The sequence below is a fragment of the Grampus griseus genome, assembly GCF_964374135.1.
Source record: "Grampus griseus genome assembly, chromosome: 8".
Taxonomy (NCBI): Eukaryota; Metazoa; Chordata; class Mammalia; order Artiodactyla; family Delphinidae; genus Grampus; species Grampus griseus.
The window spans coordinates 87,224,956-87,242,391 of record NC_139002.1 but is presented as its reverse complement, the minus strand read 5'-3'; the positions used below and the strand labels follow the sequence as shown (position 1 = coordinate 87,242,391).

Genomic DNA, 17,436 nt, shown 5'->3' with positions numbered 1-17,436 from the left:
AGTGGATCACAATCCCTATTTTGATTTTCAAAAAAGTGCTCCCAGCAAGGAAAGATCTGGGTGTGTGTACAACCAGATGAAACCTCCCGTTTGAACAATACACAGCTGCACAGGAGGCAAACAAAAGAGACTGCTCCCGCCCGCCTGATTCTCACTTCAAGCAAGAGCTGAAGAAGCTGGAGGAAGATGGACAAGACACAGCAGGCCGCCTCGCCTTGCGCCCTAGAGGCCCGCAAATCTAGCCCGGGTAGGGCTGGCTGGGGAAGTTCTGCAAAGAGGGATGCTTGACAATGCAGCTGGGAGGTGAGATCCAATCTAAGACATATGCACAGAGATCATTCAACTGGCTCTGACTGTGAGGAAAAAGTCTAAGACAGTGCTAATCAAACTTCAATATACATACAAACCACCTAGTGGGGGAGGGGTGGGGGAGGCCTAGTTAAAATGCAGCTCTTGATTCAGTTGGTCTGGGATGACTGGGGAGTCCGCATCTCCTGCCAGCTCTTAGGTGATGTCCCTGCTGCCGGTCCAGGGACCACACTTGGAGCGGCTGGGGTCTCTTGATTTTAAAGAGCACTTCCTTTTAGTCAGAGATCCATATATCATTTCCAAAACACTTTCAAATTCCTGATACCACACGCTCTTCACAAGAACTCTAGGAGGTAACGGAGGCCAGTGTTCTGATCTCCTTTTTACCAATAAATTGAAGCTAGGAAAGGCTAACTGCCCCACCCAAGGCCCCCAGAGAGCTTGGGACTTCTGTCTTTAATTTAGGAGCACTTCTACTAGGCCCTTACATCCCTGTGCTCTTACAGTATAGGTTATTACTGAAGGCACCATGTAAATCTCCATCTTCATATTTGCTGTAAGTGTGTGAATCTTCAAGCCTGGAAGTAACCCTACTCCCACTTGGGTGTGAAGGGGAGGACGATAGTTCATATGGCTTACCTGGTTTGCATGGGCTCACCTGGACTGGTGACTGTCAGGGAGACCACAGTGAGACCGCACTGGCAGAACCTTTCAGTAGCCCCAGCATCAGTGGTCACAAGTCAACCTGCCTTATGGCCTACTTTTGCTGCCTGGAGTAATGTTTCTAGGGATGTGATCATTACAGTAATTACGGCAGTAATGATGGTCATTACAGGGTACTCTCTCCAGATCCGGCTTCTAGAGGCAATATGAGACCTCTGGGCTTGAAACCTGGCTCCACCACTCAGCTCACTAGTCATGTTAACTCAGCCAGGTTGCTTAGCCTCTCTGAGCCTTAGTTTCCTCATCTGTAATATTGGGATAATAATAGTACTGACATAATTAAATGAGTTAATAATAGATGAAACATGAAATCACTGATATTTGACTGTTGACCTACAGAAATGGCAGTTTCATAGGGTCCAACCTAATACACGTAAAGTGTTTAGAACAACGCCACCAGCACACAGTAAATCCTCAATAAAGGCTAGCTATTATGCCATGTTCGGGGAGAGGAGGTTATGCTAAATGTTTTACAAGGATACATCATTTAGTCTTTAAAAGAACGCCCTGTAACAATTATTATTATCCCAATTTTATTGGTTAGGAAATCGAGTCTCAGATCCTTTAAACAAGGTCTCTTGTTAGCATGTGGAGGAGCTGGAATCAAACCCAGGCCGTTCTTTCTCCAAAACCCATGTTCTTAATCGCTCTGGTATAATGCAATGTTAAACTGAGCGCCTGCCTGAATTCTTCCTGATCCTTTCAGATGGAAGAGTTTTCTTGAAAGCAGTAGTTCTCAAAGTGGAGTCCCTGTCCCAGCAGAATCAGCATCACCAGAGAACTTATTAGAAATACAAATGCTTGGGCTCCACCCCAGACCTACCGAATCAGAAACTTTAAGGATAAGGCCCAGCAATGTAGTTTCATAAGCCCTTCCCGTGACTGTGATGCATGCAGGGAACGTATGAGAACCGCTCTGCAGGAGACACTGACTCATACTTCATTACTAATCAGCAGGTTCAATGACAGTAACAATAAATGACTAAAGCAGCTCAAACTCACCAGCTGATTCGGATCCATGAGTCGTATAGGACGTCCCGCTGGGGTCATGGGATGAGTCTCGGTCTCCTGTAAGGAGCAATAAAGGGAGGTTGAGTACTGTGTGCTCAGTTACACTGCCATCTGCTTTTCCTCACGTGTGCATTTTCACACAGCCCATCCCAAAGTTTAGCCTTTTAAAGGTAGCCAAAAACAATGACACAGCAGCTTTGAATGGGTCCACGATACGAAATATTGTTCATTGCTTCATCTACTGATGAGTGGCCTAGAGCTTTAATCAAAATTGTAAAAACGGGGACAGCACAGACCTGCAAGGATGACCATAGGAAGCGTGGCTTTAGTAAAAATCCCCAAACTGTAACATCTACCAAAAATATCATGAGGTCTTGGCAAGTGTGAGGTGCGGATCTGATACTGTGTCTTTGAAATAAGGACTATGTGCTTTGGATCATGACAGATGGGATCGCTGGGAAGGCGTGTACTCTGTGGCTTAGGGCGTGAGACATTTAAAGAGATTTCTCTGAGGCAGGACATAGAAAAAGGTTTTGCTGTGCAATAAAGGATCTTGGGGTTGAATCATGTAAGGATTCAAAGAGAAAAGTTAACTGTTTATTTAGAGAAAAAGTCTGAAAATAAGTGAAAAAGAAATGGGCAGATGATAACTGGCACGTGGCTAAGGTGCGCCTGGTTATTAGACTATGTTCCAAATAATATTTCCCAAAAATTAAACCTGTATTTTTAACACCAAGAGTTACTATAATCCCATCTTCTCAAACATCCATCACCCAAAGGCTTTAGATGAGGCGAGTTTATGAACTGCTAAAATCTGGACCCGCAGGTCAAATCTTGGGTTCAGCGTATGGCAACTCTCAATCTTCTCCCTCCTCCCCACACATTTCCCAAAACTCTAATGGAATCTTAAAGCAACACAACACAGGACAATAGTTCATAAAATGGCTATGGTCACCCATTATGAAAGGTTCTTATAAGGAATACACAGTAATCTGATCTTCACCATGTCCTTGTTTAGACAAGGCAGACACAGGTGACCTGTAATCGATTATGTAATTGTACGGGGGAGATGGACTGCTTTGTTCCTCGGCTGACGGTTAGAAAAACTGAAAACAGCATTTGCTGAAATGCTGAACACCAATACCCCCAATACCACCACCACCATCACCATTATCACCACCGCCATCACCACCACCACAATTCCAGATGTTTTCATTTTTAACATCAAGCAAAAAGATGGAGAAAAAAAATGTATGGGAGGAAATGAGCCTTATCTGAGTGCTCTGGAAGAAAACAAAGGGTGACAGATCATTTAATCCACGGAGAACCGTGGAAAATCTGTCTATACCACCACAGAATGTAGAAGGAATCAGGGTATGTAAATATCAATTTTGTAGAGAGTATTTTATTTACTAACAAATAGACTATGTAATCCTTCAAGGCTACTGTAACTATTAAAATTGCCATTTAAAATTTAAATTCATTTGGGTGCATAAAGGGCTCTGTTTTGCCAAAAGAAACCAGGCAGTGCTCTAAGATTCATTTCTCCAGAAGAATACTGACACTGCTGCTAGGAATTTTTAATAACTGAGGGCAGACCTATGCTGAATGAAGAACCAATGGATGCAAGGGCTTTTGTCTTGCCAATACTGTCGAGGTTAGTATGTTTTTTTAATTTATTGTTTTGGCTGCATTGGGTCTTCATTGCTGTGCGTGGGCTTTCTCTAGTTGCTGCAAGTGGGGGCTACTCTTCATTGCGGTACGCGGGCTTCTCATTGTTGTGGCTTTTCTTGCTACGGAGCACGGGCTCTACGCATGCAGACTTCAGTAGTTGTGGCTCACCAGCTCTAGAGTGCAGGCTCAGTTGTTGTGGTGCACGGGCTTAGTTGCTCTGTGGCATGTGGGATCTTCCCGGACCAGGGCTCAAACCCGTGTCCCCTGCATTGGCAGGCAGATTCTCAACCACTGCGCCACCAGGGAAGCCCGAGGTTAGTATTTTTTAAAACTGTTTTCCTTGAAGCCCTGGGATGGGCAGCCCAAGCATGTGGGCTCTAGGATAGAGGCCAAGTACGTGGCATTCTCATTCTGGGTTTTCTGTCCCATATCAAGTAACAGTATCACAGCTCTTATCTGTTTTATGTGTTGGGTTCTCATAAGATTTATTCTTCTTTTGAGAGGGAGGTGGATGGGAAAAGACATAGGCTACTATATATATATACACACACATATGCTACCATATATATATATATATATATATATATATATATGTTTAAAATCATGAATATCTAATATCACTTAATGGTTGAACGGTAAGAACATTTGAACAGTTGGCACCAGGAAGAGAGAGTTCAATTTTAGTTTCTTAGCCAGGGTATTTTGCAGTTTCCTTTTCTTCAGTGTTAGTTTCTTAATGCAAACAGAGAAACAAAAGTGGAAGCAGGGAGGATTGCTAGTTCCATTCCATGTGTAACTTAACTGAATAAGTCATCTTCAGTCATCTCTTTGCCATCACAACAAGAGAAAGGGTGCCTAGTCACTAATAGTAGATTGAATCATATAGTTTTAAGTGTACAACATAGTTAGAAGAGGTTATCCATAAGCCCTTCACCAAAAGTAAAATTCACCAATCCATCACCAATAAAAGAGAATTTCAGAGCAAAGATATTAGTATATGGAAATTATTCACAAGTTGGGTAAAACCTTACTACATAGGCAGCATATATTAGTTGAATCAAATGAAATTGACACTTGACTACTTTTACTTACAAAAATATCCACTTCATATGGTTCAACCAAATATATCCCAAGATCAGGAAGAAGACAAAGAAAGAAATTCTGCCATAACAACCAAGTCACAAAAAATAAACGGAAATTTCACAGGCAAATGAAAACATTACCTAAAATAAATCTATTGCACTAGAATGATGATCTGTGTGAAAGCCATTCCCATGTTACAAATCAGTCTAATCACAGCCTACACAGAAGACATTCCCTATAATATGAAAGGATGTGTTGTTTCTCCCTGTAGAGAAAGCAAACCAGATAACAAATGGCCAAATTACCTGATAAAGAAAGATCAACATTAGAAGTAGAATCTCCAACAATAGTAACTTCAGGGGACCCAGTCTTAGCAGAGGTCACTGGGATGAGGGTTCTGTATTCATTTGTGTCTGGAGAATAAGGAGTATAACCTTCCACTGAAGTAGTTGAGTCTTCAGGAAGATTTTCACCTCTTCTGCCACCTGTGCCATCATTCCTATCTGTGTGGAGGTGGAATCAATGGTAAACCCACATTTGTAAGACCACCACCAATTGTGTGCTTGTCTTCTGAACGTGAGACTGCTGCAAAGCTTTCCACTTGTTATTTGTGAACATGGAGCAAAAGACAGTGTGGTTTGTTACACTATTGAACAGGATCAATATTTTGCAATCAGTACCGCCTGGACATCATTCAACGGAAGAGATTTTGGTGATCCTAATATCTAGAAGAGACATTTGTTACATCATCTACCTGGCTTATTAAAATAAGGTTTATGCCGCTAGAACTGTTACCTTGAAGTCAACTCAGGTACTAGATAATCTTGAGCTCTTACTCAATTGGACCCACCTTTGATGAAGTGGAAGAAATAAGCTAGTGAGCTGACAGGTAAAATTATGCTCCCTGCGATTGGAAGAGCAAATGCAAAGTTTCAAAGACGTTGAAGCTTTGATTATTCTTTCCTTTGCCAGAGGGCACTGCTTCTTGGTCACCAGCGCCATGGATTTATGGTCCAGAGGATAAATGGCAAAATAATATTATTAATGCAAGGAAAATAGAGAGTGACATAATTCAGATCTTTCCACCAAATCATACATAAGTGATCTGTTATTTTTAAACAAAGCCACTAACTCTGGAGTTTAAGAAACCCAAACTTTAAGATTAAAAACATATAGTTTGCATTTAACATACAATGGCTTCTAAGAGATCTACAGAGCAGAAAACTCCGAGAACCATCGCCAGCCACAGCTTCTGACCAGGGGCAAGAGCACAACAGCCAACTGAGGCACCTCCACCAAAGCCATTGCAAAAGCACCCACAGTGCATTGACTTGTTTGTCAATAGCCGAAGCCACCTGGGCTTTACAGTCCTTACTGCTAGATGTTGGAGTAGCAGTCACGGGATGGTCTTTGTCTTCTTCCAAGCCTCCACGCGATGTAGAGAAGCTCTGAGTAGCACTCTGCTCTGTTTCAATGAGGGATGAATCCAGTATTAATTTGTAGTCATGAAACAAACCCTCTGTTATCTGCTGACAGGGAGGATCTAATAACAGTGGAGTCAGATGGATAGATGCATAGGGATACCAAGGTCTGTGCACACCATTCTCCTGTGATTGATAGAAACGCGCAACAGAATTCTGCTTTGCCCCTAGCTGGCTTTGTTTTTCAGTACAATAAACAAGGTAAAATGCCAAGGTGAAATCTGGGCTAAAACTGTGCCCACCCTGGATCATCCTGGCCCAATTATGGCATTGCTTCCTGTCACTCAGGAAAATCAGAGAACACAGAGACAAAGAAAAAGGAATGTTTGAATCCCGGTGTTCCTATCAACCACCAAGAGCACCTTAGCTGTGTGTCAAGAAGTGTGACTATAGGGAAAATAAACACGATCATAACAGGCAGTATATGTGTAACCACAAAAGAGGAAGAAGTTCATCTAGAATAACTTGCTCAGGTAACTCAGATCAAATTTATACAAGGAAACACTTAAGTCTCTTCTAAAGAACATTAAATGAAGTTACCATTGTACTCACTTATTAGGTTTTTGATCTCATCTGTGGATGAGAATTCTCATCACTGCACTGAAATGCCAGGAAACGCTTGTCTGGGCAAACACAGGGTCCTCACTGATATATATCCATTTCAGGTTGAACCATTGCCCATATCTGAAATGGCTTTCATTGTTTTGAGTTAATTTCTTTTGTGTTCTTCTAAGAAAGGGACTGACCTCTGAGTTACAGGTGCAAGCACTTCATAAAGCACACCACTAAGCCATGTCCACCACCAAGTGAATATTACTACCAGGAGAGAGACAGTCACCAAATCGCAAATCCAACATCAGAACAAAAGTCAACAGGGACATAAAGTAGGAATATGAGACCCTCCATTGTCAAGGAGCATTTTAAGGCTTATCTGCATCTCCTCTGACACTTAACACTGGGTTATTTACATTCTTGACAATTAACACGTCCTTGCTGATTTTTCCCTTTGCCTAAAAGGGCTCACACGAAAAGACTCTGCCCATTATGTGTAGCAAACAGTGAAATGAGGCCCTCTTAATTCTAGATTTCTTTCCTATTCAGTCATGAAATTATGAATGACTTTATGGTATCTGTGGTGGACATTAAGGCTACTAGAAGTTTAGCATTGTTTCTACCAGATATTTAGCAATAGGAAGAGATATAGCAACTGTTCCTCTTTTGTTCCCGGGCCCTGCAACCCATGTCAATTGTCAACAACGTATTTGCTCCTCCTCTGTGGGCTGATGTGATTTCCCTACTCTCTGTGATTATCTGGCCCCCAAACACGTTTTTACAACCATTGAAAAAAGGCTACCCCTCTTCTGCCTTGATTGAAAGATGGGAATCTAAAGGAGCTGGTCAGTTAAAGCATAGAGACACCACTGTCCTAGCTGTGGTCTTAAATTTCACTGACATAACTACTCAGAAAAGGAAAATCAAGCGGAATGGAGTCTCACCTCCTTTTCCTTATGTTTCAACATAAAGTCATTGAATCTGGAAAGCACCACAAATGAAGGTATAATCAGATTTAAAGAACCACCAAGAAAATATAGAAAATGAAGACAGCTTTTATGTTCCGAGCTGAGCTGAGCCACGCAGCACTGAATGTGCTGTCCCATCACCAAGCCCTGAATGTGCTGTCCCGTCACCAAGCCCAAGCCCTGCGTCGGGGCCGAGGAGAGCAAGAGCTGAAGCAGGAATACAGATCAACAGAGACCGAGTGTCATTATCCTTACGAGTTGTCACTGAAAGAGGTCCTGTCCTGTCCAAGTCTTCCACCAAACCTGTGTTTGGATCTGCAGAAGGCTGAAGCGTCGTACTATGGCTGGTGTCCACATCTGAAGGAATTAAATCAGCGTTATTGCTTGATTTCCTAACTACTATCTGAGGGTTGTTTATGGTCTAGAGACAAATTAGTCTTATATTCAAACCTGTATAAGAGGAAAGAAAGCACATACTGATTCACGTCTCCAGAATTGAAATGGATCATCGTCTCTCCAAAAGAGCATCCCAAGAAGTAACTGGTTTTCATTTAAAGGCTGAGTTGTATGAAAGCTACAACTTTTGTTCTTTTTTTTGCTGAATCTGGAAGAATGCTAAATGAGCGCATGATGGGTCTCCCAAGCCTTGCAGACAGATGGAAATATAACCCACGTGTGACTTGTCCCATTCTACACAAGTGGTCTGACACATGGAGAAAAGACAAAGTGCACTGGTTCAGGCACCATTTTGTCATATCCCCTTGACGTGGCACAAAAGCTTTCGTTACAGCCCTTTCCCTCATTTGCTCCTCTTTCGCTTCACAAAGTGAACGTACAGCTAAAACATAAAATCATCATCCCGTACTATCTAGTTGGCGGCTACAGGAACATTTTAGGGCAAGGAATAAGAAGCAATGGATGTCAGTGAATCAGTCTTCCTATAAACGCAAGTAGGAAATGTCTTGGGAATGTAACATGTACAATGTTGAGTGGTACAGAAATTTCACTGAAATATTTATAGAAGCTGTTTCTAATAACTATCACAAATCGATTTTGCTGAAATAAGTCCTGAGCGAAATAGAGGTCACACAAACCATAAACACCATCACTATTGCTGGCTCTTGGATTCAAAGACCACCCACACTGCTGCCTCTGGGGAGATTTAATGTGCTCCAGATGACTCCGGAGGGAAACAGTGCAATATTAGGCACCCACGTCTACATTGCAGCCTTTACACATAAAAAGAAAAGAGTATCAAGATCTTTGTAGGACAAAACGTGGCTGAATCTATTATTTAATATAATAATAGTAGTAGTAGTAGTAATAGTAATAGTAATTATTCAAAAAAGAGGAAAGGCTAACTAATCCAAATCAAAACCCCAAATGGATATTCTCCCAGAAGAAGTCCCGCCTGTTGATGGTCTCTAGACACTCTTGTTCATCTTTCCTTTAAGAGGTATCACACCATTCCATGGTTGAAGCCAATTGTAACATTCTTAACATCATCAGTTTGACGGAAACTCATTCTGTTCATCAGTATGGAGACTTAATATTGATTCTGAAGCTCTGTTACTGGCTTGGTTTTCCACAATGGTTATCATCAGAGCCTCTAGCCACCATGTGCATAAAATGTGTAACGGGCCTGCAAGTGGTACTTCAGCCACACAACATAATGGCCCCAACCTCACCATTCTCACTCATCTTCCTTTGTGACATACGGATCCTTTCACTCTGCCAAATTCATTCCTTGGCTTTCCTTCCTTTAAGCCTGTCCTTACATGTGTTTCCTTCCTAGAAAAACTTTCTCCACCTCCCTTTCTCTGACTAACCAGGGTTTTTTCCATTTTGCAAAAACCAGATCCAATCTACATTTCTCTGATGTTCTCCAAGGGGTCCTCTGAATTTACTTTGTGTTTATTGCTAGCAATATTCATTCGACATCATTACTTATTGTATCGTACTGTTAGATCTATTTTGAAGCTAACTGTTTTCTTTTCCTGGCTAACTTTTAAGTTCCTTAAGAGCATGGACCATGAATTAAGTCTACATTGTTTGTCTCCATAAAGCATTGCACATAAAGTATTAATACAATTCTATTAGCAGATATTTAAGACGATTGTACTTTAAGGGATATATGATCACTAATATTTGGGTACAACACAGTTAGGGTGTTCTGGAGAAATGAAACCAAAGAAACTGTTGGATTGATTTTGGAGATAACTTTGTTTAACTCAATACCAAGAGACATTATCATTGCATTCTGAGAACTCATTTCAGTAGTTTTGTGTCACGTATACCCTTGGGAGTTTGGACCCAAATAATATATTTAATGCTATGACTGAAAATTCATATCCCCATATTGGTTCTTTTGGTTGATCTCCCTTTTTGGAATGTTACATTTCTGTGATCAAGACATCTTGTTAAATTAAAAATAAATAAATAAAACTTGCATAATTCTATTCATGGATATAGTAAGGATTCTTCCCAAAGATAAAACATGGATTCTTCATAAACACTGAGAAAAGTGGGGCACCACCTGCTACCAATTCTTTCAGATTCTCTCAGGAACGTTGTCATCTGGTTCTGATAAAGGAAAAATCCCTTTTAAATATAAAAATTTGTTAAATAAAATAACAATCTTCCATTCTTGCGTAACTCCAGCTAGTATTTTCTTACTCTCTCTTGTTTAATTCTGTTTTTGAATTGCTTATAGGTAAATAAGAATGCTAATTAAGAAAACAAGGATTCCATCTTGTGTAAAAGTTGTCCATTCATTAAATTCATGAACATTTATTGATGGACAAGAGTGGTCTAAATCCTAAGTCACTGGGTATAGTATTTATTTCTAAGTGTGCAAGAGTAATTAATACCATTTTCTGAGCCTTTTAGTTACTTGTTTGGAATGAGTACTCATCAGTTTTTGATCTCTAAGATTTCTCTACCAAAGACAAGTTTTATCTTTGGGTCTATAATGGAGACAGTCACTGAATCCATCACTTCACTCTTTTTAAAACCCTGCACTTAGAAGTAAATGGAAGAGAAATCTTGAAACTACTCCTCTTCAGAGGAAATGACTTTCACTCCCATCATCTTAGGACTAATCCTTCTTTAACCTTCCCGCCAAGTTCTCCACTCTCACCTAGGACTTCAGATTCAGATGCATGTGCATATCACTCTTACCAAGAAAACTAATTTTTGAAGAAACTTAAAGTTCCTTAGGAAAGCAGAATGGTCTAAAGCCAAGGGCATATTTCTAGGAAAAGAGCCATTTGAGGGCTTTCAAAAACATAACATATAAAAAAGCTCAGAGATTATTACCCATCCTTCTTTCTGTTTGATGACCTCGTCCCATTGGATGTGAGACTGGGTCGAAGAAATAAGTCCAGGAACGGTCCTCTTGGCTCTGCACTGTCACTCTTTGATTTTGATGGCTGTCACGGGCTGAGGCTGCTGTGACAATGCAGTTCAAGCAATTGTCAAAGTGTTAGTTGACATTTGGCCAGGGATACACTGATTTTTTAAAGACTTTATTTTCTATACAAGACAATGAAACCGTCTTCCGGATATAGAGGGCCAGGAAGTTGCAGAATGTTTCAGCAGGTATAGGTTCATTCATGCTCATTTTTCCTAGCAATCAGCATGTGAACTAGAGGTCACAAAAGCATTAACGACTTCTCCAGTGGGTAGATGAGAAGTTATAGACATCGAGTGAAGATGGAGGAGAAATAGTTCTTTACCCACACCATGTTGCCACCATCCCCTAAGGGAGGAAGTGTAGAAGTCCAAACACATGATGTCATTCCTAGACAACCACGTCCCAGTGAAATGCACATCGGGTCAGTAGTGATTTAGAGAAGGAATCAGGTAACAGCTTCCCTTGAGAAAAACATGAAAGTAAATGCCATTCATCTCAAAAGCATGAGTGGAATCTATTAGAAGCATCACCTTCTAACAATGAGATTTACGGCACAGTGGCATATAAGAATGCAGCATGTGCTTTGGCTTCACTCTGAGCCACTGAAGACGTATAGGTAGAAAAGATGACAATAGTAGACCCTTAGCAACAAACTACACCACATATCCAGTCACTGAATCCACTGCTCTGCCAGCTATGCATTCAGAAGCTGCCACACACCAGAAGAACATCATGCATTACATTCTATATTGCAAATAAAAACACAGGGATATTTCTCACTGATATTAAGTAACGATATGGAATTCACATTGTTTTGCAAGAATGCATCTTGCATGCATTTCAATATTTCTGTCACACAGACAAAAGAATCATGCACAGGAGCTGGTAGAGCCAAGTTATCTGGCATCACTTAGAAATGTTGACAAGATTGGGTCTAATCTCCCCAGTCCCACAATTCAAATATAGAGAAGAGGTGTTTTTTATAAATCTAAGAAGAAAACATTGTACATTCAAGGAGAAATCTCCAAACAAACATGACAAAGGGCCAAATGACACCAGACAGGTGTTTTTCTCAAAATGTCTGGCTCCATTTCTTTGACTACTGAGGTTCTGACCAAAAGCTTTCTAACAAGCCCAGGATTTCACAGAACTGTGTTGTAAAGCCTGGACCCATATCATAGAGCAGATTCCTTTACAAAAGCAAAGGGAGTATTTTATAAGATCGGAGTCCCTGCATCCTCTTACTAGGGGATGCCCAAAATTAGATCTGAAAGTGACGTACGTAAGGGCATATTCTCTGTGTCTCCTTATGTGCCTGTATCCATTTTTGTTCTGGTGATTTGTTACGTGCACTTAAGGGTTGGCTCTGTGTTGACTGAATGGTAAGTGATTAAGGAACTGTAACACCTTGTAACATTTCCTTCAAACTCTTCTTGTTCACTGTCTTCAACGCCCAGTACTTAACCCCAGAGGAAGTTTTCACCCAAGTCTGCCTCTGAAACCATCCATTACCAGTTGTCCCTGCTGTTGAATGAGAGTCTTCTTTTGGCATTTGGGGATATTCCCCAGGCCATCCATTCTCAAACCACTGCTCTTTCTGGGTAGCTGTTTCTTCCGTTGTACTAGTAGGGGGTGCCCGGGCTGTGAGAAGAATGTCAATTGTGAGCTGTTATTGTTCAATTAATTTCCTTACCAACACATATCTTTCTACCTTAAGAGCATATACATGTGGGAGAGAAGGTAGAAAAGGAAAGCAGGAAGGAGAGGCACCACTGATACTCTTGAAAGGGATATTAGAAATCAAATGGCCCGATACTTTAGCTTTTCAGATGGGAAAACTGGGGCTCAAAGAAGCTTTGATTTGCTCAAAATCATATAGCCAGGTTGGTACAAAGTTAGAACCAGACCACGGTCTATGAATTCCAGTATTATTCTTATTTTACTAGAGTCTATGGCCTCATACGTCTTGTCTGAGAGAAATGTTCGTTGAAAAAACTTAACCTGTCTTCAGTGATTTTGGAGGGAGGAGTATATTATAACAGTCCATGACAAGACCAGCCTAGTAGGAAGCCTTCTCAAAAGGTGGTCACATGACTCATAATTGCACACACTGGAAATACACCAGAAGTGCATGTGCCCAGCATGAAAGATGCTGGGAATGATTGAGATGCTACCCCACTGACATGTTACAAAGTTATGTCTGTGGAGCATCTAAAATTGCCAAAATGACTTTTTAAGAAAATTAATTCAGTGGAGAAAATCTTTTCTAGCCAGTGTTTGGCATTATATAAATAGTAGGAGTGTGTGACAGGCTTAAAATTTCAAACGCTCAGTGTTGTAACTGTCCAGTTTTAAAAAGGGCATAATGAATGAAATGAAATTGTAATGGGGTGCCTTTGGTAAAAACCAGAAAGCCACTGACATTTTCATCTGTAGCGACTAAGACTAAAGTTATAGTTCATCAAGTAAATGAGGGTGTTATAACACTGTATATCAACTATACCTCAATTAAAAAAAGAAATAAAAATGAGAGTGTATAAACTTGCCAAGCTGAAGTATATTTTGCAACTCGTAAAACTGGTTTATTTCATTATTTTAGAAATTAATATGCATGATTTGATAACTGCGAAGACATTTAAAAAATAAAACTTACTGTCCTTGTTTCAGCCTTGCATTGGCCAAAACATCCCTGGGGTTAACTGGTTATCCAGGGGGAGGGAAAAAAACCCCAAAATCTTAAGTTTTACCTCCCCCTGACTAAATCACTACCTCCTGACAAATAATAAAGTTAGAGAAAACACTGGGTGTAGTTACAAAAAAAGAAAAATTAACCCAAAACATAGACTGCATACTTAAAGTTTAAAAAAAAGGAAAAAAAATGTGCACACACACACACACACACACGCACACACACACACACTATTCTATACTACTTCTACCTCTCTCTTTATAAAACACAATGATCCTTTAAATATCCAGTAACCCCTTGTTGTCTTCAATACATGGGTTAGCAGAGTAATGGATTTTCATTGCAAATGACTCTCTTCTGGAAGTTGTAAATGTTCTTTTGATAATGCCCAGAATCACCAACCAGAATCACTTATGTTTTGCAAGTCCTGATAAAAGAATTGCTGCAGCAGTGCTGCTTTCCCTCTGTTAGGTTCTGTTATGTCCTGTTTTGCAACTACCCTCCAGTAATCATGGCCCTCCCCCCCACCTTTTGACAATAGGATCATTAATTCCAAGCCTCTTAGTTTTCCACTTTTTAAGTACTAACGGTCTTAAATAATTTCTAAAATACACTGCTAGGACCCAAAGGGACTGGTACAGAATCCCATTCTGAAGAGACTTCTGTTTCTTATGTCCTTCCTCTATCAGAAGACTCTTTTGTTAACTCAGCCTATAATCCACATGCGTATATCGAATCTGTTGGGGTCAATAATGAGATATAGGCCTGATGGGTGTATTCAGTACAATACCGAGGAGGTAGTAACCTATTCAGTCCTAGCTGATGTCTGAAACTTTTCTTCTGTTGTCTGAAGACCTCCTCAAACCATGGATTCCCAAACTTCTTTGGCTTCTAAGTGATTGTTTCTTACGTTTTTGCTTTAGGAGTATTCAAGGCTATGAGAATCATGGTTGAACCATAATTTCTAAAATGCTACAAGCTGTTATCCTAAATTAAAGCTTCTTTTATTCCAAACATCATAGGCATCTCTCTGAGAGATAGATAAAAAAAGAAGAGTATACACTTCTTACTTCCTTTTTTGTCCTATCCTCATAGGCCAGTAGTGAGACCTGAAATTGTTTTAGGAAACCTGAGATGTTTGCACATAAGTAAAAATAACAGCGTCAAAGCCTTCCCCAAGTTACCCTGGGCTTAAAAACAAAAAAAGAACAGTCAAGGAATTCATATATAGACCATCTGAGCGATTGACTTTCTTCCAAAGAGTACAAGGGATGCCTTTCTACAATGCAGCAAGGAACAGAATGTGAAAAAGAAACTGGATTCATCAAAGATCTTTATAGAAAACAAGAATTCCAAAGCTCCTTGCACTTGTCATGCTTTCTTTCCAGATCCCACTACTAAGCATCAAAAGAACACACTCTTCTTCATACATTTCCATAAAAACACACAAATTACCCAAATGGAACCTCTGGGAAACTTTAACACAAAAACTGTATGTCAGATATTTTTAAACATTTTAACTTTTTAAACATTTTGGCCTTTTGGGCCACCTGACAAGTTAGTATTTTATTCCAATTTCTAAGAAACTGTGTGCAGATCTGGCAGCTTTTCATGCTCTGGGGATAAAAGAAATTACTGCGTGGAAATAGAAGATGTAGCCAATGTCTGCAAAAAAGTCTTCCCCATTCTCTGGAGTGACTTCACTAACTCAACTAAACCAGAACTGATGACTGCCATCCTTCTTACTTGTGCTTGTAGGATGCTGGGTCTCCTCTTCATCATGATATCCATGGTGACTGAGAGAAGAGTGTGTTTCCTGGGTCCATTTTTCTCCGTAAGCACTGGTGCTACTTCTGTCCACATCTGTCGTGATGATGGTTATATACACTGTGACTTTTTATCAACCAACTTTTGATTGTTCTGTTTTTTCATTAAAGTACATGCCATCTAATGGTCGATGCCTAAATAGTACCTCTGAGTATCTCCTCTTAATACTTTTGAGTGAATTCACTAATATCTCCCAAGAGAAAACCAACGGGCATGGAAATTTCTTAATGACTACCTGTTATTGTACTACAACCACTTTATCAAGAGCAGCACCACAAACCATTTTAATGTATTCATTTTCATTTATTTATTTATTTATTTATTTGCGGTACGCGGGCCTCTCACTGTTGTGGCCTCTCCTGTTGCGGAGCACAGGCTCCGGACGCGCAGGCTCAGCGGCCATGGCTCACGGCCCCAGCCGCTCCACAGCACGTGGGATCTTCCCGGACCGGGGCACGAACCCCTGTCCCCTGCATCGGCAGGCGGACTCTCAACCACTGCGTCACCGGGGAAGCCCCGTATTCATTTTTATAATGAAGCAACATACAATGTCTTGTGCCCAGATGATATAATTGACAAATGACTCCTAAGCTGAACTGAGTATCCTCATGAAAGTTCACTAAGAATCTGTGATGAGATATTAACTGGATTTCCCACTGTGTCCCGATGATTGACCTCTGCAGCATCAAAGACTCTGAGGGGAAAAAAGTCTTTAATTAAGTATGTGTAACCCATTACCAGTCATCCTTGTGGTTGTCTGAAGTGATACTTCTGGATTCGAATGGCCTGGGCTCGATTGCGTCCAATCCTGGTTCTGTTGTGGGTGGTTAAAAACCCGTGGCGTGGTTGAAACTGTGATAATGATGATTGAAGTAATTAGGAGAATGTTATTTCTTGAGCCTTCACCACTTGTTCTGCATATGTCTCCCTTCTTTAGTCTATAGAGTAAGTCATCTATACCAGGCTGTATAGATGGTTGAGTGGAAATGAAGGGAAAGCAGACAGTGCCTTCAGCTTGCTTCAGCCATACTGTTAAGCATCTCAGTGTCCTTTGCATTCTGTCAGAGAACACGTAGGGGTCAGAACATGAGATCTTCTGGAGAAAGCAGCCAAAGAAGCTGCAGCAGCAGGAAGAACAGCTTTGAAAACACCAGCCCTACACCAAGGAGAACCAAAGACGTCAGCGCTTTGCCTGTCCATGCGGTCTATAAGGACCCTCTGCAATGGAAAGCCCAAGGAATCTGTAACACTGCCAAGTGTGCTACATGTAGAGCCTCAGGCTGAAGAGTAGATACCTGAAAAGTTATACCATGATGACCAGTTTACATCATGAGTAGTTTTGGTGGGGAAAGAAACACCCTGCGCAGTCAGAGCTTTCCTATAGTTGATTCTAACAAAGAATATCTACCTGGAACAGCCATGTGATTCAGCTGTACATTGCTGAATATTTATATTTATCAAACTCCTAGGGTATTCTCATCAAACACAAAGCATTTCATGAGCAAGCCATTCATAGCCAATGAAAGAAAACCAAGAAGCACACATTCAGTAGAAAACACCACAGGTAACCAACCACCATCACAGCAGCTCCCCAAAGATAAAAAGGGGCATACATCCACCAGTGCCCTGATACTGTCACCCAGAATGATAGGGCTGGAAGAGGAGATGCACCTGACAGAAGAACCAGGACAAAATCAGAATCAA

At 40.7% G+C, this 17,436-nt stretch overlaps 1 protein-coding gene across 6 annotated transcripts in view; it reads right to left on the bottom strand.

The window, feature by feature from the left end:
* Positions 1 to 17,436, bottom strand: part of CD44 (CD44 molecule (IN blood group)) — an 86,464-nt gene that overhangs the window by 11,437 nt on the left and 57,591 nt on the right. The window contains exons 8-15 of one of the 6 annotated variants that reach the window (XM_082660502.1): positions 16,471 to 16,584; positions 15,652 to 15,768; positions 12,729 to 12,857; positions 11,120 to 11,251; positions 8,057 to 8,158; positions 6,176 to 6,265; positions 5,106 to 5,303; positions 2,035 to 2,100 (exon numbers count right to left, since the gene is read on the bottom strand). In XM_082660502.1, the coding sequence (XP_082516628.1) occupies positions 2,035 to 2,100; positions 5,106 to 5,303; positions 6,176 to 6,265; positions 8,057 to 8,158; positions 11,120 to 11,251; positions 12,729 to 12,857; positions 15,652 to 15,768; positions 16,471 to 16,584 (948 nt within the window). The remainder of the gene's footprint in view (positions 1 to 2,034; positions 2,101 to 5,105; positions 5,304 to 6,175; positions 6,266 to 8,056; positions 8,159 to 11,119; positions 11,252 to 12,728; positions 12,858 to 15,651; positions 15,769 to 16,470; positions 16,585 to 17,436) is intronic. The other 5 variants (XM_082660503.1, XM_082660498.1, XM_082660500.1 and 2 more) reach the window with 5 other exon arrangements.